This window comes from Pempheris klunzingeri, chromosome 4 (assembly GCF_042242105.1).
Source record: "Pempheris klunzingeri isolate RE-2024b chromosome 4, fPemKlu1.hap1, whole genome shotgun sequence".
NCBI lineage: Eukaryota > Metazoa > Chordata > Actinopteri > Acropomatiformes > Pempheridae > Pempheris > Pempheris klunzingeri.
The window spans coordinates 20980844-21008311 of NC_092015.1; the positions used below are offsets into that span (position 1 = coordinate 20980844).

General features: G+C 40.7%; 2 protein-coding genes across 2 annotated transcripts; both read left to right on the forward strand.

Moving 5' to 3' along the window:
• Positions 1 to 488: 488 nt before the first annotated feature.
• Positions 489 to 14906, forward strand: LOC139199708 (von Willebrand factor A domain-containing protein 5A-like). The gene is made up of 26 exons (XM_070828819.1): positions 489 to 639; positions 1357 to 1404; positions 1709 to 1911; positions 2009 to 2231; positions 3729 to 3895; positions 3988 to 4102; positions 4237 to 4412; positions 4503 to 4591; positions 4685 to 4829; positions 6733 to 6812; positions 6908 to 7022; positions 7142 to 7300; positions 7786 to 7889; positions 8363 to 8568; positions 8998 to 9045; positions 9606 to 9641; positions 10304 to 10339; positions 10752 to 10799; positions 11723 to 11773; positions 12069 to 12131; positions 12358 to 12387; positions 12525 to 12554; positions 13316 to 13375; positions 13525 to 13682; positions 13968 to 14091; positions 14206 to 14906. The coding sequence occupies exons 2-26, from the start codon at positions 1365 to 1367 to the stop codon at positions 14283 to 14285; spliced, it is 2586 nt and encodes an 861-aa protein (XP_070684920.1). The 5' UTR covers positions 489 to 639; positions 1357 to 1364; the 3' UTR covers positions 14286 to 14906.
• A 2189-nt stretch (positions 14907 to 17095) lies between these two features.
• LOC139200304 (von Willebrand factor A domain-containing protein 5A-like) lies at positions 17096 to 26345 on the forward strand. Its single transcript, XM_070829562.1, has 20 exons — positions 17096 to 17230; positions 17935 to 17982; positions 18312 to 18514; positions 18605 to 18827; positions 20325 to 20491; positions 20584 to 20698; positions 20833 to 21008; positions 21099 to 21187; positions 21281 to 21425; positions 21754 to 21833; positions 21929 to 22043; positions 22189 to 22347; positions 22561 to 22664; positions 23003 to 23205; positions 23505 to 23553; positions 23835 to 23941; positions 24832 to 24882; positions 24989 to 25146; positions 25432 to 25555; positions 25670 to 26345. Exons 2-20 carry the CDS (start codon positions 17943 to 17945, stop codon positions 25747 to 25749), a joined length of 2388 nt encoding a protein of 795 aa, XP_070685663.1. The 5' UTR covers positions 17096 to 17230; positions 17935 to 17942; the 3' UTR covers positions 25750 to 26345.
• Positions 26346 to 27468: the final 1123 nt, after the last annotated feature.

Consider the following 27468-nt stretch of genomic DNA (forward strand, 5'->3'; position numbering starts at 1 on the left):
TAAATGGAAAGTCATTCCACTTGTTTCTGTTGCAGAACCTGTGTGGAGATTTAGCTTGGAACAAATGAAATGAAACAGATCTCAGCAATGTGACTAGAATCCAGCAATGCCTTTCAACCTTTGAAATCTCATGACACTGGCAGGATTTCTTTTCTTTTCTCTCCCAAAACCAACTCGACACCAAGGCATATACGATATATTAATCTGATCTTTTCCAATACAAAAAAACCTGTTTGCCAGAGAAGTCTGTCAGTCAGAGGACAGACGGTTCTGAGCTTAGATACTAAGAAGGACAGAAACATCAAATATTAACGCTGCAACACTGCTGATGTGTGCACCACTAGATGACTGAAAACCAACTCTTAATCTGTTTTGTCTAATTCATCAGTCAGAGATAACTCAGGAGTTTGTGAGCAGTCTATTTACTCTACTTAAAGTTGTTTTCTGCACTTGCAAAGAGAAACAGCGCTCCTCCCACCCGACGCCTTGACGTGAATCAAGCGCACCCCACAGACGCAACAGAGGAGGTGCGCTGATGTGAAGCCGGCTTCCCTGCTCCTGTGCCATAAACTCTGGACTTTACTCCTCAGATTTGTCGGAGCAAACAGCCTCCAGCTGTCATAAATCCTCTCCTCAAAGGTAGGCACTTCCTCTTTCTGACGCTTCTGACTGGGAATGAGTCCTCGCCCCATGAAGAGCGCGTCGTTTCTGACGTTGAGTATCAGGCTTACAATAAATATAGAGACAAGAAGCAAACAGTGGAAAACCCCCCCGGAAGTTACGGTCAGAGAGAGTTCAGAGATACGTGGATTACTGGAAACATGTTCCTATAAATAAATAAATAAATGAATGAATAAGAAGAAAGAAATAAGAGATTGCTGGAAATACTGACGAGGGTCCAGTGACATTTAGGGACTATACAGAGGTTATTGGAGAGGGCTTCAGCCTTCTAATAAAAAAAGGATAAAAGAGAAACTGTGAAATAAATAATAGAAAGTGTGTCACAGCTATTTTCAGTACTAGACCCATGTCACTGTGACCTGGCTCTCCTTTAAAACGCAGGTGATGTATTTTATATCTATACCAATGATTTGTGCTTGCTGAGAAATGATCCCCGGGCGTTTGTGTTTACTGGGGAGGGGCGAGCTTCACACATTAGTTAAAGGTTCACCATTCAAAATGGTCTAACCCATTTAACGAGATTGTACATTTTGAATAGTTATAATGCTAATAACAATAATAATGTGTAATATTTGGGTGATTTGTGGACTAATAAGCATGACACATTATTTAGATGACACTTATATACAAGTAGATTTAGCAAGTGTAAATCTCTGCGGTTGTTGTCTGTTGAAGGTGCCAAGATGAACCGCTGTGGTCTTCTAACTGAGCAGAAGGAACCAGGTACAGAGCTGCACGAAGCTGTGAGATCAACAGTAGCAGGGCTGACTGCGTACTTTTTACTGCGTCTTATTAGCTTGAGTGTGTGTGTGTGTGTGTGTGTGTGTGTGTGTAGGTGTGCAGATATGTCTCTATGTAAGTGTGTGTTTGGGCCGCAGGGAGGCAGCAAAGGAGCTTTTCTAATCACATTTTCATGACTAAGGAGGGAAGGAAGGATATTTGTGACTTAAATAGACACAATGGTTGAATTTAATCAGTTTTGTTAACCATTTCTAAATGTTGAGGACTTTACTGTGTTTGCGGTCAGTTCCTCTGCAGGGCATCCAGGTGGAGCTGGAGGTGAAGGACCATGTGGCTACGGTGGTCTCCACTCTGAACTATGAGAACAAGGAGGACAAACCACTAGAGGCTGTTTTTGTCTTCCCTCTGCCTGGAGATGCTGCTGTCTGTCACTTCAGTGCTCAGATTGGACAGAAGCAGATTGTAGCCGAGGTGAAGGAGAAGCAGCAGGTGGGTTGGATGGACAGGAAAAGCCTCAGTCGCTACAATGGAGGGTGAAAAACACAGTGAATGTTACTCCCATGTGTCATCTGTGTCTGTGCTCCAGGCCCGAGAGGAGTATGATGACGCTCTGAGCTCCGGTCAGCAGGCCTTCCTGTTGGAGGAGAGCGAGCAGAGTCCTGATGTATTCTCTCTGAGTGTGGGCAGTCTGCCTCCAGGAGAGAGCGCCTCCATCAGGCTGGAGTACGTCACTGAGCTGGCTGTGCAGGCCGACGAGGGGCTGAGGTTTAGTCTGCCTGCTGTGCTCAACCCTCGCTACCAGCCTCAGGGTAGGAGAAGCAGCCAGCACTTTTTTAGCTTAGTGCACACCACAAACCTCATTTTACTGGCTGGAAACAGTCTCTCTGCTATTTGTGCTGACAGGTAGATGCCAACAATGTGGGATGTTTGAGGCTGAGATTAGGTGTAGGCTGATATTAGTTAACCTTGTTATTCCTTATTATTCCACTTACAAATGCCTTGTGGAGTTTTCACCAGGAGAAGCAGGCAACACTTTCATCAGGAGGCTTTCAACTTCAGCTTAGTGCACACCACACCTGTCCATACAGAGGGTCTTCATGCAACATTCACATGCCAGTGTGTAACGATATACTGGTGAAAATAAAAGTGTTTGGTTATTACATGGAAGAGACTGCTGGATCACTAGAAAGAAAATTCCAACAAAAAAAGATGGTTGTAGTGTGTTAACACTGACTGTCACTGTGTGTTCAGATGGAACACAAAGCAGCATGATTACATACAAAATCAACGGAAAGGAAGAAACTTGCCCACAAACTGTCGATGTGCCTGTTGCCAGCTGGCTTATAGATGATGTCTGTACATTTGGGACATTGGCTGTTTGGGGTGAAAAAAAAAACGGTCAAATGACACCATGCAAAGATTTTGATTCGCTTTCTGTCTGAACACACCTTTAGTGTTTGCTTCCATACAGAGTCCATAGGGTTTTAACAAGAGGATGAAGGGCTTAATCTTTCAGTGCCAACAGTGGCCACTAAGATTGTGTGGAGGACTGTCAGAACACAGTGGAAATGGTCAGGATGCTCACAGAAATTCACTCATTTTGTTTCATGTTATCACTACTAAGTAGGAAAAGCCGTAAAAGCATTAAAATTACAGTCAGCTTACAATGAAAAGACTAGCAACTGAAAAATAAATAATATCTAAAAGAAAGCAAGTAGTAGTGTGCATACAGTACCAGTCAAAAGTTTGGACACACCTTCTCATTCAATGGTTTTTCTTTATTCCTATTGATATTGAAGAGCAACCTTTTGCTTTGATGATGGCTGCTTTTCCTTCACTCTGCCATGACTACCTCATGAAGCTGCCTGAGAGAATGCCAAGAGTGTGCAAAGCTGTCCTCGAAGCACGTTCAGGGATCTAAAATATAAAACGTATTCTTGTTTTTTTCAAAACTTTTATACTACATTATTCCATATGCGTTCCATCACAATTTCAACATCTTCAGTGAATCTACAATGTGGAAAATGGTGAAAATAAAGAAAGAACATTGAATGAGAAGGTGTGTCTAAACGTTTGACTGGTACTGTAAATGAAAACAAAAGAAACACAACATGACAATATTTGTGTATTTACTGGACAATAAACTTCATTTACATAATGCTATGTTCTCTTATTAATTGCTGTACTTTCAAATTCCATCATCTGTGAAGTGTTCAACTCCTACATTTGACCACTCCATTGTGTAATATTTCCATTCATTATGTAATATTTCTTGGAATTCCTAATCTGTCTCATGATGTTTGCAGGTGGTGAAGGTGCCAGTGTCCAGGTGACCTCTGTTCCAGCCTCTCTGGTGCCCTACAGTCTGTCTTTCTCTGCCCAAGTGTCCTCTCCTCATCCAGTCTCTAAAGTAGAGTCCAGCTCTTCTCTGGAGCCTCTCCAGTACCTCAACCCAGAACAAACCCAGGCCACGGTAGGCAGAGTCAGAGCTAGAGTGTCTGCTGAGTGTGGTTCTTCCTCTGTATTGATGTGATAAATGACTTTCTTTATATTTGTGGACTGCAGGTGAAGTTGGCTGCAGGACACAAGTTTGACCGAGATGTTGAACTGCTGATTTACTACAAAGACGCCCACCAGCCCACTGCTGTGGTGGAGGCAGGACAGGCCTCAGCCAAGCCTGGTGAGAGCACGTTAGGGAAGCTGTTACTCATTACTTTCAAACTGATGTTATGTCGTATTTACATTTTAAGTATGACCGAATAAGTAATAAAAAGCTTATTTGTGGACGTTTTTCTGTCCCTCCCTGTGTTTCAGGCACTCTGATGGGTGATCCAGTAGTGATGGTGAGCCTGTACCCTGAGTTCCCCCAGGCTGTGATGTCTTCAGTGGCCTCATGTGGAGAGTTTGTGTTCTTATTGGATCGATCTGGAAGTATGGATTGTGCTACTAATAACAGCAAGCAGCAAGAAACTCGCATCGGCAGTGCCAGGGTAATCAGTGTGTGTTAATTCTCTCATAAAATCATCCATAGTGTTCCTCTCAGACTGTGACCTTCACTGTCTTTTCTCTCTTCCCTTCAGGACACTCTGCTGCTCCTGCTGAAGAGTTTACCAATGGGCTGCTACTTCAATATCTACAGCTTTGGCTCCAGATATGAGCACATCTTCCCGTAAGTAACTCTGTCATTTCACTCAGTCCAACAGATTTGTTCCTTTCTTTAGTTTTAATGATCGAATGTGTTCGTGTATTTGTGTGATGGCAGTAAGAGTGTGGAGTACAGCCAGGAGACCATGGAAGAGGCTCTGAAGAAAGTTAAGGAGATGGGTGCTGATCTGGGAGGAACAGAGATCCTTGAGGCCCTCAAACATATTTACTGCCAGCCGTGCATCCCCAGTCAACCAAGACAAGTAACACACACACACACACACACACATACCAATACCAAGTCAACACTGGGGCTCTTTGTTTTTGTAAAAGAACAATGCTCACATAGTGTAATATTTTCCTGACTAAACTAGCTTTGCCCGCCTGCTAATTTTGTGTCTAGCACGGCGGTAGCAGTACAAAGGTGGGAAGTTCACTCAAGTTAAGCAGTATAAGGCAAACTAAATATTTGGAGGAAATGGGCAGCAACAAAGACTTCACACACACACACAGACTAATTTCATGTAGGTAGCTTTCTTCTCCTTTAGCTGCTCGTCCCAGACATACAGTGGGGCAAAAAAGTATTTAGTCAGCCACCAATTGTGCAAGTTCTCCCACTTAAAAAGATGAGAGATCATAGGTACTCTTCAACTATGAGAGACAGAATGGGGGGAAAGAATCCAGGAAATCACATTGTAGGATTTTTAATGAATTAATTGGTAAATTCCTTGGTAAAATAAGTATTTGACACACCTCATATTCAAATCTATCACTGTGGCTAGGTAAGTCACCAGATCAAGCAAGCCATTTCAAATCCAGTGCTATGCATAGTTTTGAGCCCAACTACTTCATATCTATGCGCTTCTCCACCTTTGGCACCAATTCTAGCTCCTCCCCCACCATATAGGCGACATTCCAAAGTAAAAAGCACCCCACCCTTACATATAGTGTAGCAAGTGGCGCGCCCACAAGCCCCATAGCATCCCTTCAAGCTACGCTCCCCTCTCAGGCATAGTAACAAGGAAGAATTAGCATCTAAATGAAGGTTTAACGCAATTATAGCTGGAAGCAGGAAATCAGTATGTGCCCATCTAGACCTTAATGGGTGATTCTTCCAGTACACACATCAGACTGGTTGGCTTTAGCTCTGTTCTGCCATTGTATGCTGCAGATGCCAGATCACGCTGCTTTATTATTCCATGGCCTTCTTATTAGCTTTTCTCGTGAGAAGTCGTGCTATTCTTACATCCTCTCACACCAATCATGATACAATTATGAGTATGAAACGAAATAGTTGTTGTTTATATTCAATTATTGTGCAAATTCTGCATCAGCCTACAAAAGGGTGGCAGCTGTGTTTACTGGTTATTATGTGGATTTATTATTGATATCAAATTAGCAGGATGACATGATTTGAACCTTTTAATATCTCAACAAACAATCAACCCGTTCAGAGAAGTCGATGACTAGCTGAAGGGCTAATGATCACTCACTGCACCCACACAGACAGTCCCTACAGTACGAACACAATCTAATGTTTTGCACCGTTCGTTGCGCTTGCACCATTAAAATGCCTGAAAATGTCCCAATCACCTTTTTTTTTCTTTTACCACTGATCCAAGTCCAAACACTGTAATATTTAGCATCTGCTGATTAGTGTGAGCTTGTTTTTAATAAAATTTGCTTTAATTATTCCTAAACAGCACAGTATATAGTCCATTCTTAGCATTCTTCTCCACTGAAATGTTTCAATTGTGACACCAACTGCTGCCAACTGTGTGCTCTGTGGTTCACTTGCTCATCCTACTTTGTAGCTCCAATCTTCTAATGGAGCACGGAAACGGTTTGACAGCTAGCTTATTCAGAGAAAACCAGTAAAGGATTGGAAATAGATCAGGGTTAGAATCCTGTACAAAGCCTTAAAAACGCCCAGATTGAGCCACTCAATAGCTCCTACTGTTCCACTTACACCGTTCCAAGTACAGTCTCCACCAAACCGGTATCTATGACGCTTGTACTCACCACACCTTCCTTAAACCCACATGTGTCACTGAAAGAGCTCTCAGAAAATGGACTTCTCAAGAATTTGACTTTCAACACATGCTGCATGTTTGTAGGGGCGGGATGTTGTGTAACTTTGAATGCTATGTGAACTCTCCTCCCCAGCTGTTTGTCTTTACCGACGGAGAGGTGACCAACACCAAACAGGTTCTAGATCTGGTGAAGAAGAATTCAGGTTCCCACAGGTGAAACTACAAAAACACAACAAAAACCCAGAATATGTCCCACGTTCTAATGTTCTAGTTCTGTGTGGGTTAAAAACTGAACTGCTGTATTGCAGGTGTTTCTCTTTTGGGATTGGGGAGGGGGCCAGCTCTGCTCTTATCAATGGGTTGGCCAAGGAAGGAGGGGGTCACGCTCAGTTCATCACAGGGACCGACAGGATGCAGCCCAAAGTAAGACATAACAGGCTTTATAAAAACTTGAATTAAAAAATGGAAATTTGAAAATATATCTAAGTAAATACATTCAGTGAAAACCCAGAGCCTCTCCTATACATGTTTTTACTCATCAGGTGATGCAGTCGCTGAGATTTGCCCTGCAGCCGGCGGTGGAGGACGTCTCCATCACATGGGATGTGCCAAAGGGAGTCTCTGTCACCGTCCTCTCTCCACCAATCACAGCGATCTTCCAAGGTCAAAGATCACTGATGTATGCCCAGCTCAGTGGACAGGTAGGAGCAGCAGCATCTTATAGTGAAGTAACAGTGGTCAGTTTTCTTCTTTTTCTGTGTACATGGTAACTTGTTAAAAGCACTAGAGACCTGTGGCTTTAGGTCTTTCACTGTTTTGCGCCACACCTAGTCCACACCTAGTTTTTTGTTTGTTCAGAATCACACTTATAGGCCTTATGGGTGGCTGCTAAAAGTATGCTTAGTAAGGATAGAGTATTTATTTAGGTTTTTGTGTTGTTTGTTCTAACTGGTGTCAGCTGCAGCTTTACAGATGGGCTTTTTGTTGTCTTTGTTTTATGGTTTGGCGGCACCCACAGACCTCACCCTTTCCCTGTGATTCTGCTCAATGCTAAATTGTGTTAAACAGACAGATTGTATTTTTCTAACTTTCCGCTAAAAATCAAGCGGCAATGATTGCCTGATTACGTCAGCTTCATCCTTAGATGCTACAGGGTTGTAACACTGTCACTGTAATGCTTTCTCAGAGTTCAGAGGCAGCAGAGGGCTGCGTGACGGTCAAGTACAGCCTGGCTGGTCATCCCTCTAAGGACCAGCTCCACTTTGGTCTCAAACCTGCAGGAGACACTGGGTAAACAGACAGCAGAGGGACACGAGATGAGATACTGACTTCATTATACTGACTGTATTTAGGTTGTATGTGTGGTTAAAAGGGATAATTCAGTTTCAGTCTGCTTAACCTTTAGGCAGCACATTCACACGTTTGCAATCAATAGTATCCATTCCACATTTATGTGTAACTCATCTCCTGACAACTTTATTACAAAGAAACTGGGTCATAGAAATAGAATCCTTTTGCAAATTAATTTCATTTCCATTTGTGCAATTGGATAAAAAAGAAAGAGTATTCAATGTACAGACTAATGCTAGTTTTCAGCATTTGTCACCACATGGGCTTTCATTTATCTTCTTTTCTTCAAATGTCCATCATTTAAAGAAGTCATTTTATATCTTTATAGACTTTTAACAGGATTGGTTCGAGATAGAGCGCTCATTCGCATTCATGCTTATGAATGGTAAAATCCACCTCTCTCCTGTCTGCAGACTAACAGTCCACAGGTTGGCTGCTCGCACTCTGATCCGCTCCCTGGAGACGGAGGAGAGAGAGAACAAAAGAGTGAAGGAGAAGGTGGTGGAGCTCAGTGTCCAGTCAGGAGTGAGCAGTACCTTCACTGCCTTTGTTGCTGTCAACAAAGGTGATGGCGAAGCGATTAAAGGACCTCTGGCGCGAAGAAATATTCCAACACCCAGTAAGTGTGTTTTTCCAAGAGAAAATTAAGAAGCAGGAAACCTGTCCAGTTCAACTAGTGTGCACACGTTGCTTTTTTTTTAAGACAATGACTTATTACCAGTTCATATGATAGAAAAAAAAACATTTTGATAGACAGTATGTCTTCTTCATTTCAAATTTTAAAACTATGGTGATGTTTCTGTTAACATCAAAAGAAATGTGATGTGACTGTCACGTGTTGCTGTGGTTCTGCTGGTGAACTAAGTGGGATGGGCATGCTCTGTTTACTGTAATGTTGTCAAATAATAATAATCACACTAACAATAATACCCAATACATACAAATTTAGCTAATAATGATCAGTTCTGTTTATTTTTAAGTGTATTGTTTGATATTTTTGCTCTGGCCAATGACCTTTATTTAAAATCCTTCTCTCTTTTTATCTCAGTGTTATGTGGGGTGATGACTAATTCTTATACGAGCACTCCTCAAATGGGTGAGTAACAGGTTCATTGGCTTTTTGACCTCACACTGGGTTCTTTTCTACATCCAGTGTTTTCAGTGTTCAGCCATTCGCCTAGTCAGCACTACTGTAATGTGTATGCGAACCTATTTCTCGTGGCCATTCTTCTTCTCTGCCGTCATCTTTTTGCGTGGTGCAGTGCTTTATAAATACAATAACTGAATGATAGCACTCCAGAACAAATAAACATTAGTAACTATTTTCTATAGTCAGCTTTTCCATACAGATTTCAGGCTTATTTGTGAAATAATTCAGCAGGTGTCTTCACATTGTGCCCTAAGCTGCCTTAGATAAGATTCATATTTGGGGTGCTGTGCACTCATTTGCTGTCATCTCGCTGCTGGCGCTGCTTAATGAAAACATAAAATGTGCAAAAACATTTCAAAAAGTTAAAGTTTGCCTCCTAATTTTTATAGGAATAGTTTATCTTTGGATGTATGTTTATTTGCATGGTTAAATGAGAAGAACAACATAGAACAGCACATATTCACCCCAGCTAATGTTCTCTGTTTTATATCCTGTATGTTTTATAGGCTTACAGAGGATGACTCGTAATCATGCATCGATGCGTGAGTGAAAGGTTCAGTGGCTTTCTGAACACACACCAGAGAATTTAAACATCCACTGAATGCAAATGTTCACGTTCAGACATTTCACTACTACTGTGATGTATATGGGAGCCCATGTCTTGTTGCCACCCTTGTCTTTGCAGTGATTTATAAATACAATAACTGAAGTGGTTTTATTCCAGAAAAAAATCTAGCAGGAGTTACTTGATTCATTTTAGTTCATCTTGATTCATTTTAATTCGGACTATAGAATATGCCTGTGGTGAGTTGTGCAGTGATGAAGGTATCTGTTTTGTTTTAGTGGTACACACTTTATATTGTTTTATATATATATATATATATATATATATACATATATATATATGGCAAGCCGTTTAGGAAATTATATATATGGAATGAAACTCTGAATATATTGAACGAAATTCGCCATCTTGTTTTTTTAATTACACTTTCACCGGAACGGCTGAAGGAGGGAGAGGATGGGTGAAGCTGCCCGAAATTTAGTAGCTGCGATACTATTATATATTGCCTCCTAATTTTTATAGGAATAGTTTATCTTTGGATGTATGTTTATTTGCATGGTTAAATGAGAAGAACAACATAGAACAGCACATATTCACCCCAGCTAATGTTCTCTGTTTTATATCCTGTATGTTTTATAGACTTACAGAGGATGGCTCCTCGTGGTGCATCGATGCGTGAGTGAAAGGTTCAGTGGCTTTCTGAACACACACCAGAGAATTTAAACATCCACTGAATGCAAATGTTCATGTTCAGACATTTCACCACTACTGTGATGTATATGGGAGCCCATGTCTTGTTGCCACCCTTGTCTTTGCAGTGATTTATAAATACAATAACTGAAGTGGTTTTATTACAGAAAAAATCAAGCAGGAGTTACTTGATTCATTTTAGTTCGGACCATAAAATATACAGTACATAAAATATACATAAACAGTAAACTATTCAGTAAACAGGTCAGATTTGACTGATTTCATGCTTATTTGTGTAGTATGAGTTCAGCAGGTGTCCCCAGGTGTTGTGTCCTGAGATCCACTGGATTTAATTTGGACCATAAAATATTTTGATTTGCTTTTGTCATTGTAACAGTTGCCAGCAGTTTGGAAGAATGTGATGACTGTTCGTACAGTGATGAAGGTATCTGTTTTGTTTCAGTGGTACACACTTTATATTCTTTATATATACTGTATATATTCTTCTTAGGTAGACTGATACTGGTGCTTTCTTAAGAATAAGTATGGATTTCATAAAACATTATACATAGTGTCCATAGATTGCTACCTCCATGGTAGACATGGCAGCCCATTCATTCCAATGAGACCTGTTCACATCAGCTCAGAAGCTTGTTTATTTCTAAATTCAACTGTGGTTTCCTTTACAATTGAAGTGTCAGACATCTGCTTTGTCTGGTCCCAGGGCAACAAGCCATTTAACTTGACTTCACCCAGCCATCTTTCAGCGCATCTTAATTTTGATAGCTGTGCTCTAGACCAGGAGATCTTTTGCTTAGAAAATGGATCCAAATGTGAGCCTGTGAATGCAAAATGATCTGGCTCATAATACTACAATAATTTCTTTTATATTCAAGGCTTCAAGTTCGCGCGTTGCACCAAGCTTTTGTTTACTAATTCCCATACAGTCCTCTGGATTTAATGTTCTACTCTCTTTGCCTTTTTAAATTCAAATTAGGTTCGAATCAGTATAATCTGGCAGATTTCAGTGAGAATAATATAACACTGGTATGTAATAAAAGTTGAATTGTTTTTTGGATGTAGCTTTTGTATTTCTGAATACAGCAAAACACAGCAATGCTACACATACTGTATAAGACAATATGATACCACAAAAAAATGAATTTCTCTTGCAAGAATGACATTGGGGCAGTAAGGCTTTAGGTAAACGTCAAATAAAATGTTTCTGTTTTTGCAGTTTTTTAATGTCCAATTCGGCCTTAGATGAAGAACATGTGGTTTACTGGTTATTAGTTTTTGTTTACTAACTCCTATATAATCTGGATTAAATGCTCTACTCTCTTTTTCCTTTCTTTTATCTCAAATTAGGTCAGTGTGTGAACTCTTCAGCGGATTTCAGTGACATTGATCGACGCACTGGTACATAATCAAAGTTGAATTGTTCTTTGAACCTAGTTTTAATATTTCTATAAACAAAAACCCAGTAATGATGTACTTGACACGACAATGACATTATATTTGGGTTTAGTGGAGCCTAAATATGTTAAACAGTGGGCCGGTCATGCTTTAGAAGAATGTTAAATAAAGAAAAGATTAAATTACTAGCAAAAACAAATCCAGAAAGAAGAAGCTGAGGTTTACTGGTTAACAGTTTTTCTTTTCACAGTCCTCTACATTGAATGTTCTACTCTGTTTTTCTTCCTTTATCTCAAAGCCTTGTATTTGCGTGAGTACAGTCTGGATGGTTCCAATGACACGTTATGCGCTAAGTCGACTGGTACGTAGTAAATGTTGAATTGTTTTTTTGAACATACACAACAACACAGAACATATAAGACAATATAATAATTCCTTTCTTTGGTAAGAACAAAATTAGATTTTCATTCATGTGTTATTCATAAGAACTTTGCACGAGTTACTTGGCTGTTTTATGCTTTTATTTATCAGAATATTTCAAAGTTCTTCACGTTGTTGCTTTCTGCCTTTTCTCTCAAACTTTTCAGTGATGTCTGCAAAGAAAAAAACTAATTCAGGTAAAGGTTTCCCTCTTTTTTAGATCACTTGTTGCAATGTCAAAAAGTAATTCAAAAGGTCGCTAATGTTTCGGAGCAGCTGTGTAAAAAGTGGTGGATTCCCGTACGCTTAAAAACATTTCTGTCAACATTTTCAGAAACGTCTGCAAAGAAGAAACTAAGATCAGGTAACGGTTTTCCTCTTTTTTAAGATTTCTTGTTGCTATAATGAAATGTCATTTAAAAAGTCAACAGTTGACAAAAGTCAAAGTGGTGGACTCCGTACAACATTATTAATAGAGATTTCTTAGTATTTCTTATGTTTTAATTTTTTAATAATTTAGATGAGTGTGCCGGCTGGTCAGTCCGTCTGTCCCTTTCTCTGTTTGTTTTGGTCAAGTACACCTAATTTGTGATGGGGGTTGAATGATTTTGAGTTCAACTGTAAGAGTCATGTGCAAGCGTACGCAGCCCTGTGTGACGGAGGTGTTCAGGGTGAGGTTCAGGATGAGGTTCAGGGTGAGGTTCAGGGTGAGGTTCAGGGTGAGGTTCACTGCTGTGCCCAAGTAGATCTGTGGAGACACATTGTCAGTTTGTTCTTTTTGTGTTGATCCATCTCACAATTAAGTTGAATTAGAATGAGCGTTACAGCCGCACAGCCTTCCGTGTTCTTCAGAAATTCTTGCTAGATGATCGAATAGCTTCTTCTCTGTAACTTCACAAAACTGATAAAGTGGCATTCACAGCTCCTTCGTGCTGCGATTGATTGGTCAGCTGCTCTGAGGTCAGAAAGGCTTTGAACTTCTCACACTAGCTCTGCTGTCTTCATTCGCGTAACTATTTTTGGTACTTTTCACGAGAACAATACCAAACATAACACACTACAATACAAACAAACAAGAACAATAAGATCCTAATGATTTGCTTGAAATCTCTTCCCCAACAACAGCTTTCAGCAGAATTGGCAGCTACTTCAAGGGTGGTCAGAGTGCCTCCTCTCAGACCCCTGGTAAGCAAACAAGTAGCATGTTGAATGTCTTTTCTCCATCTCACTGATTCACAGACAGGTTAAACGGTCTGTGAAGAAGATCCTACACATTCATATAAACCTTGGATCTCACAGTATGCATCTGTGACTGTCTGACTCTGAATCCACAGCAGTGGCTGCAGGAATGAATCCCAGGAAGCCACCCACAGACCCCCTCCTACAGCTGGTGTCCCTCCAGAAGGCGTCCGGCTGCTGGGTTCTGGATCCAGCTCTGGCTGCTGTGCTGGGAAAGACCAGCGAGGAGGTGGAAAACTCAAAACCTGCGTCGGTGGGTCACTGTCAAATATATGAGTACAACTTTATAGATTCTATTTAAGTTATAATCATAAATGATAATAAATGGTAACAGAATTCATAAAGAGCGTTGCATATGAAAAGGAGAAATAACAAAACATGAAACAAAATTAGACCAAAACAAATGCAGATATATAGAAAGTCACATCTAACAGTGGCCCCTCACATGTCGGAGTAAGATAAATGTCTCGTGAACTTTGGCCTTCAATCTGCACTCCTACTTTTGGTACATTTCTGTTTCTTTGATTTGGTGAATTAGGTGAACCAGGAAGTGTGGGCCACTAGTCTGGCTCTGATCTGGCTTCATGGTTTCAAGATGGATGCTCAGGAAGAGTGGGAGCTTCTGGCCATGAAGGCTGTGTCATGGCTCCGTGCTCAGAATGGTAATAACCACAGTAATAAGTGCTGATCTGTTGTTTGTAACAGTGTGTGCTGGTTAAAATCAGCTGTTTGCCCACACTGAGTGTCTCACTGATGACTTGTTTTGTGTTTTCCAGCATCGCGTGTGACAGAGTGTGTGGAAGCTGGAAATGCACTGTTGGGTTGCAGCGTGCAGAAAGACGCCCTGGGGCTCTGAGGTTTTTATTAAAGTGGCGTCTCTTCAGGATTGGGACGCAGAAGCAGATTTACTCCACCCTACTATGTTTACTGTACCTCATCAACTCTATTTATATTACCATTACCACATGTATTATGTGGATATATATGTATATGGTTACTTCATCTATCATTCATATAGAAAACTCTGTTTTCAGCATTTAATGTTGCTTCAGCATGAATTACATAACTATAGTGATTGTGCGTAGAAGTTCAAATGAGAGGTCTATACATTCTTTAATGCAGCTGGCCATTAAAATGTAAACTGTAAAATGAAAAATGATTATGATTGATAATTTTGGAGGAACCTATTGACTGTCTGTATAGAGAATAGTGAAAGGAATGATTTCAGACTCTGGGCTTCCTCATAGAGGGTATCTTTCATCAGTCCTTAAAAGGTGAACCATAGTCCTCGGCTTTTCTCATATCCTATGCTGTATACTGTAGGAAAATACTGTACTACTGGACTCAGTAAAAAAACTAATCAATTACATGCTTACAATATGATGTTCTGTCTGAGGCACATGGGATGACAAATAGTAGGACAGTGGCTATGCTGAGTAAAACCTTTCCCCTTTTAAATAAATGGAAAGTCATTCCACTTGTTTCTGTTGCAGAACCTGTTTGGAGATTTAGCTTGGAACAAATGAAATGAAACAGATCTCAGCAATGTGACTAGAATCCAGCAATGCCTTTCAACCTTTGAATTTCATTTAGGCTGATCTCATGACACTGGCAGGATTTCTTTTCTTTTCTCTCCCAAAACCAACTCGACACCAAGGCATATACAATATATTAATCTGATCTTTTCCAATACAAAAAAACCTGTTTGCCAGAGAAGTCTGTCTGTCAGAGGACAGACGGTTCTGAGCTTAGATACTAAGAAGGACAGAAACATCAAATATTAACGCTGCAACACTGCTGATGTGTGCACCACTAGATGACTGAAAACCAACTCTTAATCTGTTTTGTCTAATTCATCAGTCAGAGATAACTCAGGAGTTTGTGAGCAGTCTATTTACTCTACTTAAAGTTGTTTTCTGCACTTGCAAATCGTCACCCTCTTAAAATAATTGCCTAAGTCATTTTTTTACAAAAATGATTTTTTTGCCTAAATCATCTCCTCATGATGCTGGCCACCTCTGGTAAAATTGCCTACATCCTCAGTTAAACAGATCATGCCATTCTACCCCTTTAGTATAATTGCCTATGTCAAGAGTGTGACTTAGGCAGTTTTATTTTGCCTAAGTCACAAGACAATGTGGCTTAGGCAATTTTACAAGCTTTTCAAGATGGCAGCTGATTCAAGAAGAAGATAATTCTACACAGTTTCTGACGTTATTTCCACGATTCAGAGCTCCTCCCATATTGGTAGGTGAAGATGTTTACTACATACTTCAGTCTTTTTAGTTAAAATTTCAGTTTAGGAATTTAGCTAAAAAGCACAAAAAGTGGATAGGCTCCAGAATCTATGGCTTTTACAAGTGATAAGCTTTCTGTTAACTTTTTTATGTCTTATCAAACAATATTTGAACAAACAGTATTGCTTTTTGTCTAATTTTCTCCACAGTACATCATCTAATTAAGAAATCACAACATGATTTGACTGGTATTATAGTATGCCTGTTCTGCTGTGTCTAGAGACAACTTGCAAACCATTTTGGGAATCCTAGGTGTAGCTTAATACAATTGACTACAAGGCAATTCATGTTTCTCAGAATGATCACACATTTTTGAAGGGTTTAAATATTTTTTTCCCATTTTGGTAGGAGATGCACTTGACAATCATGACACCAGTCTGTCCTCATCTACTGAGGATGACAATGAGACAATGAGATCATTAAAGAGATAATGCAGCATGTTGATAATGATGCAGCATCAGCTCCCATGGATGATGTTAAATGCATACTCTGAGCTTGCAAGGAAATATGGGGTACTAATAACACAGAAATACCATGTTGCAGGTCATACACAAATGGAGTGTGACAGCATGCATAGTACTATTGAACGCAAAATAGTAGCAGATATCTTCACCCGAAGAGACTATGTCATTATACTTCAGACTGCAAGAATCAGGCCATCACCTTACCATGTGAAAGTGCTCAAGCACGATGAGTTCCTGAAACTGAATGGAGCTTACTTCTTTAGCATCAGACCAGGCAAAGAAGCTGGAGACCTGACTGTGCATGACTTGCGGGCTCTTCAGTTTAGCAGTGAAGGCAAGGTCCATTTCAGACTGTCCTTCTCAGAAGCCTCTGTGTGGGAAGAACTGCCACAAAGGGTACAGGTGCCAAATGGGCCAATGGCATGGATACGATTGTTTCCATGTGCTCTGCCAATCAAGGAGAGAAAGTTCCAGGACCTCCAGTCAATGAAACCCATCATGCCTGTCGAGTGTCATCACTTCTTTGACAATTTGCCACACAAATAGACATCAGTCAAGAATCCAGCAAAGAAGAGCTGGAGGGAGAAGTGAAGAAATGCACATGCCTCCTCAGCATTATGTTTAGTTAGTTTATTAGTTATGCTTTATTCTTGACAGAGTAGAAGGTTTGAAATTGCCTAAGTCACAAAGGCATGTTCAAAAATTTGCCTAAGTCATTTAATTCTCTCATGTTCCATGTTTGACTGACATTGTTGTTTGCATGTCAATAGGCATCTGTTGTTGTAACTGTTTTGATTAAAATTGTTGGTAAATATCCAACAATGGTTCAGCGATTACTTTAAGAAGGCGTCGAAATGAGAGAAACAGCGCTCCTCCCACCCGACGCCTTGACGTGAATCAAGCGCACCCCACAGACGCAACAGAGGAGGTGCGCTGATGTGAAGCCGGCTTCCCTGCTCCTGTGCCATAAACTCTGGACTTTACTCCTCAGATTTGTCGGAGCAAACAGCCTCCAGCTGTCATAAATCCTCTCCTCAAAGGTAGGCACTTCCTCTTTCTGACGCTTCTGACTGGGAATGAGTCCTCGCCCCATGAAGAGCGCGTCGTTTCTGACGTTGAGTATCAGGCTTACAAAAAATATAGAGACAAGAAGCAAACAGTGGAAAAAACCCCCGGAAGTTACGGTCAGAGAGAGTTCAGAGATACGTGGATTACTGGAAACATGTTCCTATAAATAAATAAATAAATGAATGAATAAGAAGAAAGAAATAAGAGATTGCTGGAAATACTGACGAGGGTCCAGTGACATTTAGGGACTATACAGAGGTTATTGGAGAGGGCTTCAGCCTTCTAATAAAAAAAGGATAAAAGAGAAACTGTGAAATAAATAATAGAAAGTGTGTCACAGCTATTTTCAGTACTAGACCCATGTCACTGTGACCTGGCTCTCCGTTAAAACGCAGGTGATGTATTTTATATCTATACCAATGATTTGCGCTTGCTGAGAAATGATCCCCGGGCGTTTGTGTTTACTGGGGAGGGGCGAGCTTCACACATTAGTTAAAGGTTCACCATTCAAAATGGTCTAACCCATTTAACGAGATTGTACATTTTGAATAGTTATAATGCTAATAACAATAATAATGTGTAATATTTGGGTGATTTGTGGACTAATAAGCATGACACATTATTTAGATGACACTTATATACAAGTGTAAATCTCTGCGGTTGTTGTCTGTTGAAGGTGCCAAGATGAACCGCTGTGGTCTTCTAACTGAGCAGAAGGAACCAGGTACAGAGCTGCACGAAGCTGTGAGATCAACAGTAGCAGGGCTGACTGCGTACTTTTTACTGCGTCTTATTAGCTTGTGTGTGTGTGTGTGTGTGTGTGTGTGTGTGTGTGTGTGTGTGTGTGTGTGTGTGTGTAGATGTGCAGATATGTCTCTATGTAAGTGTGTGTTTGGGCCGCAGGGAGGCAGCAAAGGAGCTTTTCTAATCACATTTTCATGACTAAGGAGGGAAGGAAGGATATTTGTGACTTAAATAGACACAATGGTTGAATTTAATCAGTTTTGTTAACCATTTCTAAATGTTGAGGACTTTACTGTGTTTGTCGGTCAGTTCCTCTGCAGGGCATCCAGGTGGAACTGGAGGTGAAGGACCATGTGGCTACGGTGGTCTCCACTCTGAACTATGAGAACAAGGAGGACAAACCACTAGAGGCTGTTTTTGTCTTCCCTCTGCCTGGAGATGCTGCTGTCTGTCACTTCAGTGCTCAGATTGGACAGAAGCAGATTGTAGCCGAGGTGAAGGAGAAGCAGCAGGTGGGTTGGATGGACAGGAAAAGCCTCAGTCGCTACAATGGAGGGTGAAAAACATGTTACTCCCATGTGTCATCTGTGTCTGTGCTCCAGGCCCGTGAGGAGTATGATGACGCTCTGAGCTCCGGTCAGCAGGCCTTCCTGTTGGAGGAGAGCGAGCAGAGTCCTGATGTATTCTCTCTGAGTGTGGGCAGCCTGCCTCCAGGAGAGAGCGCCTCCATCAGGCTGGAGTACGTCACTGAGCTGGCTGTGCAGGCCGACGAGGGGCTGAGGTTTAGTCTGCCTGCTGTGCTCAACCCTCGCTACCAGCCTCAGGGTAGGAGAAGCAGCCAGCACTTTTTTAGCTTAGTGCACACCACAAACCTCATTTTACTGGCTGGAAACAGTCTCTCTGCTATTTGTGCTGACAGGTAGATGCCAACAATGTGGGATGTTTGAGGCTGAGATTAGGTGTAGGCTGATATTAGTTAACCTTGTTATTCCTTATTATTCCACTTACAAATGCCTTGTGGAGTTTTCACCAGGAGAAGCAGGCAACACTTTCATCAGGAGGCTTTCAACTTCAGCTTAGTGCACACCACACCTGTCCATACAGAGGGTCTTCATGCAACATTCACATGCCAGTGTGTAACGATATACTGGTGAAAATAAAAGTGTTTGGTTATTACATGGAAGAGACTGCTGGATCACTAGAAAGAAAATTCCAACAAAAAAAGATGGTTGTAGTGTGTTAACACTGACTGTCACTGTGTGTTCAGATGGAACACAAAGCAGCATGATTACATACAAAATCAACGGAAAGGAAGAAACTTGCCCACAAACTGTCGATGTGCCTGTTGCCAGCTGGCTTATAGATGATGTCTGTACATTTGGGACATTGGCTGTTTGGGGTGAAAAAAAAAACGGTCAAATGACACCATGCAAAGATTTTGATTCGCTTTCTGTCTGAACACACCTTTAGTGTTTGCTTCCATACAGAGTCCATAGGGTTTTAACAAGAGGATGAAGGGCTTAATCTTTCAGTGCCAACAGTGGCCACTAAGATTGTGTGGAGGACTGTCAGAACACAGTGGAAATGGTCAGGATGCTCACAGAAATTAACTCATTTTGTTTCATGTTATCACTACTAAGTAGGAAAAGCCGTAAAAGCATTAAAATTACAGTCAGCTTACAATGAAAAGACTAGCAACTGACAAATAAATAATATCTAAAAGAAAGCAAGTAGTAGTGTGCATACAGTACCAGTCAAAAGTTTGGACACACCTTCTCATTCAATGGTTTTTCTTTATTCCTATTGATATTGAAGAGCAACCTTTTGCTTTGATGATGGCTGCTTTTCCTTCACTCTGCCGTGACTACCTCATGAAGCTGCCTGAGAGAATGCCAAGAGTGTGCAAAGCTGTCCTCGAAGCACGTTCAGGGATCTAAAATATAAAACGTATTCTTGTTTTTTTCAAAACTTTTATACTACATTATTCCATATGCGTTCCATCACAATTTCAACATCTTCAGTGAATCTACAATGTGGAAAATGGTGAAAATAAAGAAAGAACATTGAATGAGAAGGTGTGTCTAAACGTTTGACTGGTACTGTAAATGAAAACAAAAGAAACACAACATGACAATATTTGTGTATTTACTGGACAATAAACTTCATTTACATAATGCTATGTTCTCTTATTAATTGCTGTACTTTCAAATTCCATCATCTGTGAAGTGTTCAACTCCTACATTTGACCACTCCATTGTGTAATATTTCCATTCATTATGTAATATTTCTTGGAATTCCTAATCTGTCTCATGATGTTTGCAGGTGGTGAAGGTGCCAGTGTCCAGGTGACCTCTGTTCCAGCCTCTCTGGTGCCCTACAGTCTGTCTTTCTCTGCCCGAGTGTCCTCTCCTCATCCAGTCTCTAAAGTAGAGTCCAGCTCTTCTCTGGAGCCTCTCCAGTACCTCAACCCAGAACAAACCCAGGCCACGGTAGGCAGAGTCAGAGCTAGAGTGTCTGCTGAGTGTGGTTCTTCCTCTGTATTGATGTGATAAATGACTTTCTTTATATTTGTGGACTGCAGGTGAAGTTGGCTGCAGGACACAAGTTTGACCGAGATGTTGAACTGCTGATTTACTACAAAGACGCCCACCAGCCCACTGCTGTGGTGGAGGCAGGACAGGCCTCAGCCAAGCCTGGTGAGAGCACGTTAGGGAAGCTGTTACTCATTACTTTCAAACTGATGTTATGTCGTATTTACATTTTAAGTATGACTGAATAAGTAATAAAAAGCTTATTTGTGGACGTTTTTCTGTCCCTCCCTGTGTTTCAGGCACTCTGATGGGTGATCCAGTGGTGATGGTGAGCCTGTACCCTGAGTTCCCCCAGGCTGTGATGTCTTCAGTGGCCTCATGTGGAGAGTTTGTGTTCTTATTGGATCGATCCGGAAGTATGGATTATGCTACTAATAACAGCAAGCAGCACGAAACTCGCATCGGCAGTGCCAGGGTAATCAGTGTGTGTTAATTCTCTCATAAAATCATCCATAGTGTTCCTCTCAGACTGTGACCTTCACTGTCTTTTCTCTCTTCCCTTCAGGACACTCTGCTGCTCCTGCTGAAGAGTTTACCAATGGGCTGCTACTTCAACATCTACAGCTTTGGCTCCAGATATGAACTCATCTTCCCGTAAGTAACTCTGTCATTTCACTCAGTCCAGCAGATTTGTTCCTGTCTTTAGTTTTAATGATCGAATGTGTTCGTGTATTTGTGTGATGGCAGTAAGAGTGTGGAGTACAGCCAGGAGACCATGGAAGAGGCTCTGAAGAAAGTTAAGAAGATGGGTGCTGATCTGGGAGGAACAGAGATCCTGAAGCCTCTCCAACACATTTACAGCCAGCTGTGCATCCCCAGTCAACCAAGACAAGTAACACACACACACACACACACACACACACACACTCTCACACACATTAAACAGGTTGCATAAATATCTCTTGCTAGTAACAATACCATAGCAGTCAGTTATCAATGTAGTTTTGCTGTTTTGTTTTTTAGCTAAATTCCTGGACAAAGCTCGTATCTACCACACTTACTGTTCTTTACATTTTAGCTTTAAAATCCACTGTATTTACCGAAACAGCCGTCTAACACAGCTCTCACAGAATGATTTGGATGACTTTGGCGCATGCCATATTTTTCTGGGTGTGATGTTATTTAACTGAGTGATATGTAACCTAGTTATTTGTCCCCAGCTGTTTGTCTTTACCGACGGAGAGGTGACCAACACCAAAGAAGTTCTAGATCTGGTGAAGAAGAATTCAGGTTCCCACAGGTGAAACCACAAAAACACAACAAAAACCCAGAATATGTCCCATGTTCTAATGTTCTAGTTCTGTGTGGGTTAAAAACTGAACTGCTGTATTGCAGGTGTTTCTCTTTTGGGATTGGGGAGGGGGCCAGCTCTGCTCTTATCAATGGGTTGGCCAAGGAAGGAGGGGGTCACGCTCAGTTCATCACAGGGACCGACAGGATGCAGCCCAAAGTAAGAAAGACATTTAACATTTTAAAGCTCTCAAATTAAATAATGCAACAGAAAATTTGAATTTTGAATCAAATCTGTTTTTCCAGTTGAGCAAGTAACAACTGAGTTCTATTTTTAAGTCTTTGTAAACTTCTTTACTCATCAGGTGATGCAGTCACTGAGATTTGCTCTGCAGCCGGCGGTGGAGAACATCTCCATCACATGGGATGTGCCAAAGGGAGTCTCTGTCACCGTCCTCTCTCCACCAATCACAGCACTTTTTCAGGGTCAAAGGTCACTGATGTATGCCCAGCTCAGTGGACAGGTAGGAGCAGCAGCATCTCATACCTATATGACTCTTCATATGAAGGGAACCATTAGTGTGCTAGCAGTATGTTAAACTGTACTTTCTTAGTTGAACAAAGCACAGCAAATGTTTAGTTTCATCTTAAAACAAATATGTATGTGTGTGTGTGTGTGTATATGTATATATTTCCATCCAATTAAAATGTCTTCTAACACTGTAATACTTTCTCAGAGTTCAGAGGCAGCAGAGGGCTGTGTGACGGTGAAGTACAGCCTGGCAGGTCTTCCCTCTCAGAGCCAGCTCCACTTCAGTCTTAAACCTGTAGAAGACTTGGGGTAAAACAGGATTTGGTCAGACAATATAGACCAAGCCATTTTTAAGACATTCGCCATCTCATAATGATTTGCTTTGAAGTGTAACAAATGAATTTCTAACACTGTGCTGCACTTGCATGACATAGCTAAAATAACTACATTAACTTTGGCCAAACACCCCAGTTTTGTTGTGAGATCACAGGGATGCATCACAGCAAGTGGATTTTCTTTTGCATTCAAGACGCAAATCTTGAATGAAATTAATGCTAATTGCTGAATTTTTTTAAACCTATGATGTAAATGTCAATAGACTTACTGGTGAGACTTGTTATGGGTTTACCCCTCTCTCCTGTCTGCAGACTAACAGTCCACAGGTTGGCGGCTCGGACTCTGATCCGCTCCCTGGAGAACAGGCAAGATGGAGGGGTGACAAAGAAGAAGGTTGTGGATCTCAGCGTCCAATCAGGAGTGAGCAGTGCCTTCACTGCCTTCGTTGCTGTCAACAAAGGGGACGGAGAGGTGATTCAAGGACCTCTGGTGCGCAGGAATGTTCCAGCACCCAGTGAGTGTTTCAGAGAGTAAATGAATAATTATTAGTTAATTAATAGTTATTCCAAAAATTATATGAGGTGATTCAAGGACCTCTGGTTGTTGGAAATGTTTCCAACTGAAGTGAATGATATTGCAGGCCTTGATTGTATTATTTTTTATGTTATTTGTTCTTCTCCTCCTCTGACAGTTGATATGTTGAAGGTATACAGATAACATATAACAGATGGATGCAGTAGATTCTACCTCCTGAAATTTTGAACGACATTTGCAAGAGACCAAGGCATTACTTCTTTTTTCTTTATCTAAAAGGGTCTAGGTCCTATATGAGTGGTTGGGCTCAGCCGAAACACCAGCAAAGGTGCAGTAAGTAACAAGTTACTTTGCACGCACATCTGTATAATTTCATTTATTGCACTATTCATCAATACTGATTTATCTTTTCATAGCAAAACATTCTTCCTAGATACATTCCAGCTCTTCACGTGTATCAGTACCTGTGGTCGACGTACTGTAGTTGATTGTGGCCATATTGCTTGCCTTCATAGTGGAGAGGGTGGAGTCGGCAAGGGGGAAAACAATATTTCTCCCAGCCTGGAAATACTTGGAAAGTGTGGTTTTTAAACATGTTGAATTCTGCAGTCTCAAACTGCACAGACGCAGCCATCCACATCCGAACACCTTCGCACCGAAGAAACGCTGTAGAAGCAGAGCCAGCTTGAGACACGGCATAATTACAGCTAGTGCAAGTAAGTACTGCCTCAGAGAGCTGCTAGCATTGTTTTTTTTTTATCTCCCATTTCCAGCAGCAGTCGGAAGCTGCTTTCAAATTAAAAGCCCTAGTAAAGCCACTGCACTAAATAGTAGACAACCTGCTTGCAGACGTGTAATCTCTATTAACAGATATCTGCATACGAGGGCAGAATCTGAAGGCAAGGGTCAAGGTTTTTTGAAATTGGAAACATTCTGATTTCCATTTGTAGTCCCTTTGCAGTCCAAGTAGTACTGACCAATCCCATCTGTGCAACAGTCTGTGTAGAAAAAGCTTTGACACAGTTAATTCCAGACATTTTTCTGTGTAGTGTTTCTTTTTTGGCCCCTGCTTTTGATTTGACCTTTTGACAAAAATGTATTTATTTAAGTCACATGTTAGTGATTTGATTATCGTACTTCTCGCACTAGCTCTATTTTTGGTACTTTTCACGAGAACATTTTAAATAAATTGCCTTTTTTTTTAATACCAAACATAACACACTGTATATGGATACAATACAAACAAACAAGAACAATGAGATCCTAATGATTTAAATGTTAAACGGTCTGTGAAGAAGAGATTTTTTGGACGTAGTTTTTGTATTTCTGAATACAGCAAAACACAGCAATGCTACACATACTGTATAAGACAATATGATACCACAAAAAAATGAATTTCTCTTGCAAGAATGACATTATTTTTGGCGTAGTTTAGTCTAAATACCTTAGACATTGGGGCAGTAAGGCTTTAGGTAATTTTTAATGTCCAATTCGGCCTTAGATGAAGAGCATGTGGTTTACTGGTTATTAGTTTTTGTTTACTAACTCCTATATAATCTGGATTAAATGCTCTACTCTCTTTTTCCTTTCTTTTAACTCAAATTAGGTCAGTGTGTGAACTCTTCAGCAGATTTCAGTGACATTGATCAATGCACAGGTAAATGATTTAAATGTTAAACGGTCTGTGAAGAAGATCCTACACATTCATATAAACCTTGGATCTCACAGTATGCATCTGTGACTGTCTGACTCTGAATCCACAGCAGTGGATGCAGGAATGAATCCCAGGAAGCCACCCACAGACCCCCTCCTACAGCTGGTGTCCCTCCAGAAGGCGTCCGGCTGCTGGGTGCTGGATCCAGCTCTGGCTGCTGTGCTGGGAAAGACCAGCGAGGAGGTGGAAAACTCAAAACCTGCGTCGGTGGGTCACTGTTAAATATATGAGTACAACTTTATAGATTCTATTTAAGTTATAATCATAAATGATAATAAATGGTAACAGAATTCATAAAGAGCGTTGCATATGAAAAGGAGAAATAATAAAACATGAAACAAAATTAGACCAAAACAAATGCAGATATATAGAAAGTCACATCTAACAGTGGCCCCTCACATGTCGGAGTAAGATAAATGTCTCGTGAACTTTGGCCTTCAATCTGCACTCCTACTTTTGGTACATTTCTGTTTCTTTGATTTGGTGAATTAGGTGAACCAGGAAGTGTGGGCCACTAGTCTGGCTCTGATCTGGCTTCATGGTTTCAAGATGGATGCTCAGGAAGAGTGGGAGCTTCTGGCCATGAAGGCTGTGTCATGGCTCCGTGCTCAGAATGGTAATAACCACAGTAATAAGTGCTGATCTGTTGTTTGTAACAGTGTGTGCTGGTTAAAATCAGCTGTTTGCCCACACTGAGTGTCTCACTGATGACTTGTTTTGTGTTTTCCAGCATCGTGTGTGACAGAGTGTGTGGAAGCTGGAAATGCACTGTTGGGTTGCAGCGTGCAGAAAGACGCCCTGGGGCTCTGAGGTTTTTATTAAAGTGGCTTCGCTTCAGGATTGGGACACAGAAGCAGATTTACTCCACCCTACTATTTTTACTGTACCTCATCAACTCTATTTATATTACCATTACCACATGTATGTGTGTGTGTGTGTGTGTGTGTGTGTGTATGTATATATATATATATATATGTGTGTGTGTGTGTATATATATATATATATATATATATATATATATATATATATATATATATATATATACACACATATAAATATGTATATGTAAACTGTAAAATGAAAAATGATTATGATTGATAATTTTGGAGGAACCTATTGACTGTCTGTATAGAGAATAGTGAAAGGAATGATTTCAGACTCTGGGCTTCCTCATAGAGGGTATCTTTCATCAGTCCTTAAAAGGTGAACCATAGTCCTCGGCTTTTCTCATATCCTATGCTGTATACTGTAGGAAAATACTGTACTACTGGACTCAGTAAAAAAACTAATCAATTACATGCTTACAATATGATGTTCTGTCTGAGGCACATGGGATGACAAATAGTAGGACAGTGGCTATGCTGAGTAAAACCTTTCCCCTTTTAAATAAATGGAAAGTCATTCCACTTGTTTCTGTTGCAGAACCTGTTTGGAGATTTAGCTTGGAACAAATGAAATGAAACAGATCTCAGCAATGTGACTAGAATCCAGCAATGCCTTTCAACCTTTGAAATCTCATGACACTGGCAGGATTTCTTTTCTTTTCTCTCCCAAAACCAACTCGACACAAAGGTATATACAATTTATTAATTTAACCTTTTCCAATACAAAAAAACCTGTTTGTCAGAGAAGTCTGTCAGTCAGAGGACAGACGGTTCTGAGCTTAGATACTAAGAAGGACATCAAACAACATCAAATATTAATGCTGCAACACTGCTGATGTGTGCACTACTAGATGACTGAAAACCAACTCTTAATCTGTTTTGTCTAATTCATTTTTGAACTCTCTATTCAAAGTTCCTTTCTACTTTCCCTTAAAGGGAACATATTATGCAAATTGAACTTTTTTATGATTTTAAATGTGTGTCTCTTGTGTTCGGAGTCCCTCAAACTATGACAAAAGACGATACTCTCTTTTTCTCCTGCGCCATCTTTCAGTGAATGTGTGTGAAAGCGCTCTGTTTGTTACGCCACACACAGGGATCTGTCGAACATGTGACCTGCTTCATCTCTTTAGCAGGCTGAGGGTCCTGCCAGCTGAAAACCTGAATCCACCACTATTGTTATGTTGCTGATCCAGCTAATAAGATCTCAAAGGCACAAGCAAAGCTAATGAGGCTCTCCCTCAGAGACATGACAGAGCTAATGCGGAAGTTGATGAGTTCAGAAAGAGAATGAATGCAGTCGTCTTCAGTATGCACAGTATGAGAAAACTACTGTGTGTTTTTAACATTGCAGCATGTAAACCTATTCTATTAAGACCCTCAGATACTAGTATGAACCCGAAAATGAGCACAATAGGTTTCCTTTAAGGTATCTTGATGGGTTTCACACTAGTATTTAGCTTTACATGGCGTTCACCGTCGACCAGAGATACTGAAGAGATGCTGGGGGGGTGTTCTGACTGCTAATAAAAAGGTTTCAAAATGTAATATGTGCCGTTTGAAGAGCTTGTAGACAACTTTAAAGGATGATACTGTCTGACACACGGTCTCAGGCTCATGTGAAAAGATTCTGACTGAATGATAT

Coding starts and splice junctions, on each gene's coding strand:
- LOC139199708 (XM_070828819.1), top strand. CDS start 1,365: ATGAACCGCTGTGGTCTTCTAACTGAGCAGAAGGAACCAG. Junction 1,405..1,708: donor AACTGAGCAGAAGGAACCAG/GTACAGAGCTGC, acceptor GTTTGCGGTCAG/TTCCTCTGCAGGGCATCCAG. Junction 4,103..4,236: donor ACAGGCCTCAGCCAAGCCTG/GTGAGAGCACGT, acceptor CCTGTGTTTCAG/GCACTCTGATGGGTGATCCA.
- LOC139200304 (XM_070829562.1), top strand. CDS start 17,943: ATGAACCGCTGTGGTCTTCTAACTGAGCAGAAGGAACCAG. Junction 18,828..20,324: donor CCCTCGCTACCAGCCTCAGG/GTAGGAGAAGCA, acceptor TGATGTTTGCAG/GTGGTGAAGGTGCCAGTGTC. Junction 24,883..24,988: donor TGACATTGATCAATGCACAG/GTAAATGATTTA, acceptor CTGAATCCACAG/CAGTGGATGCAGGAATGAAT.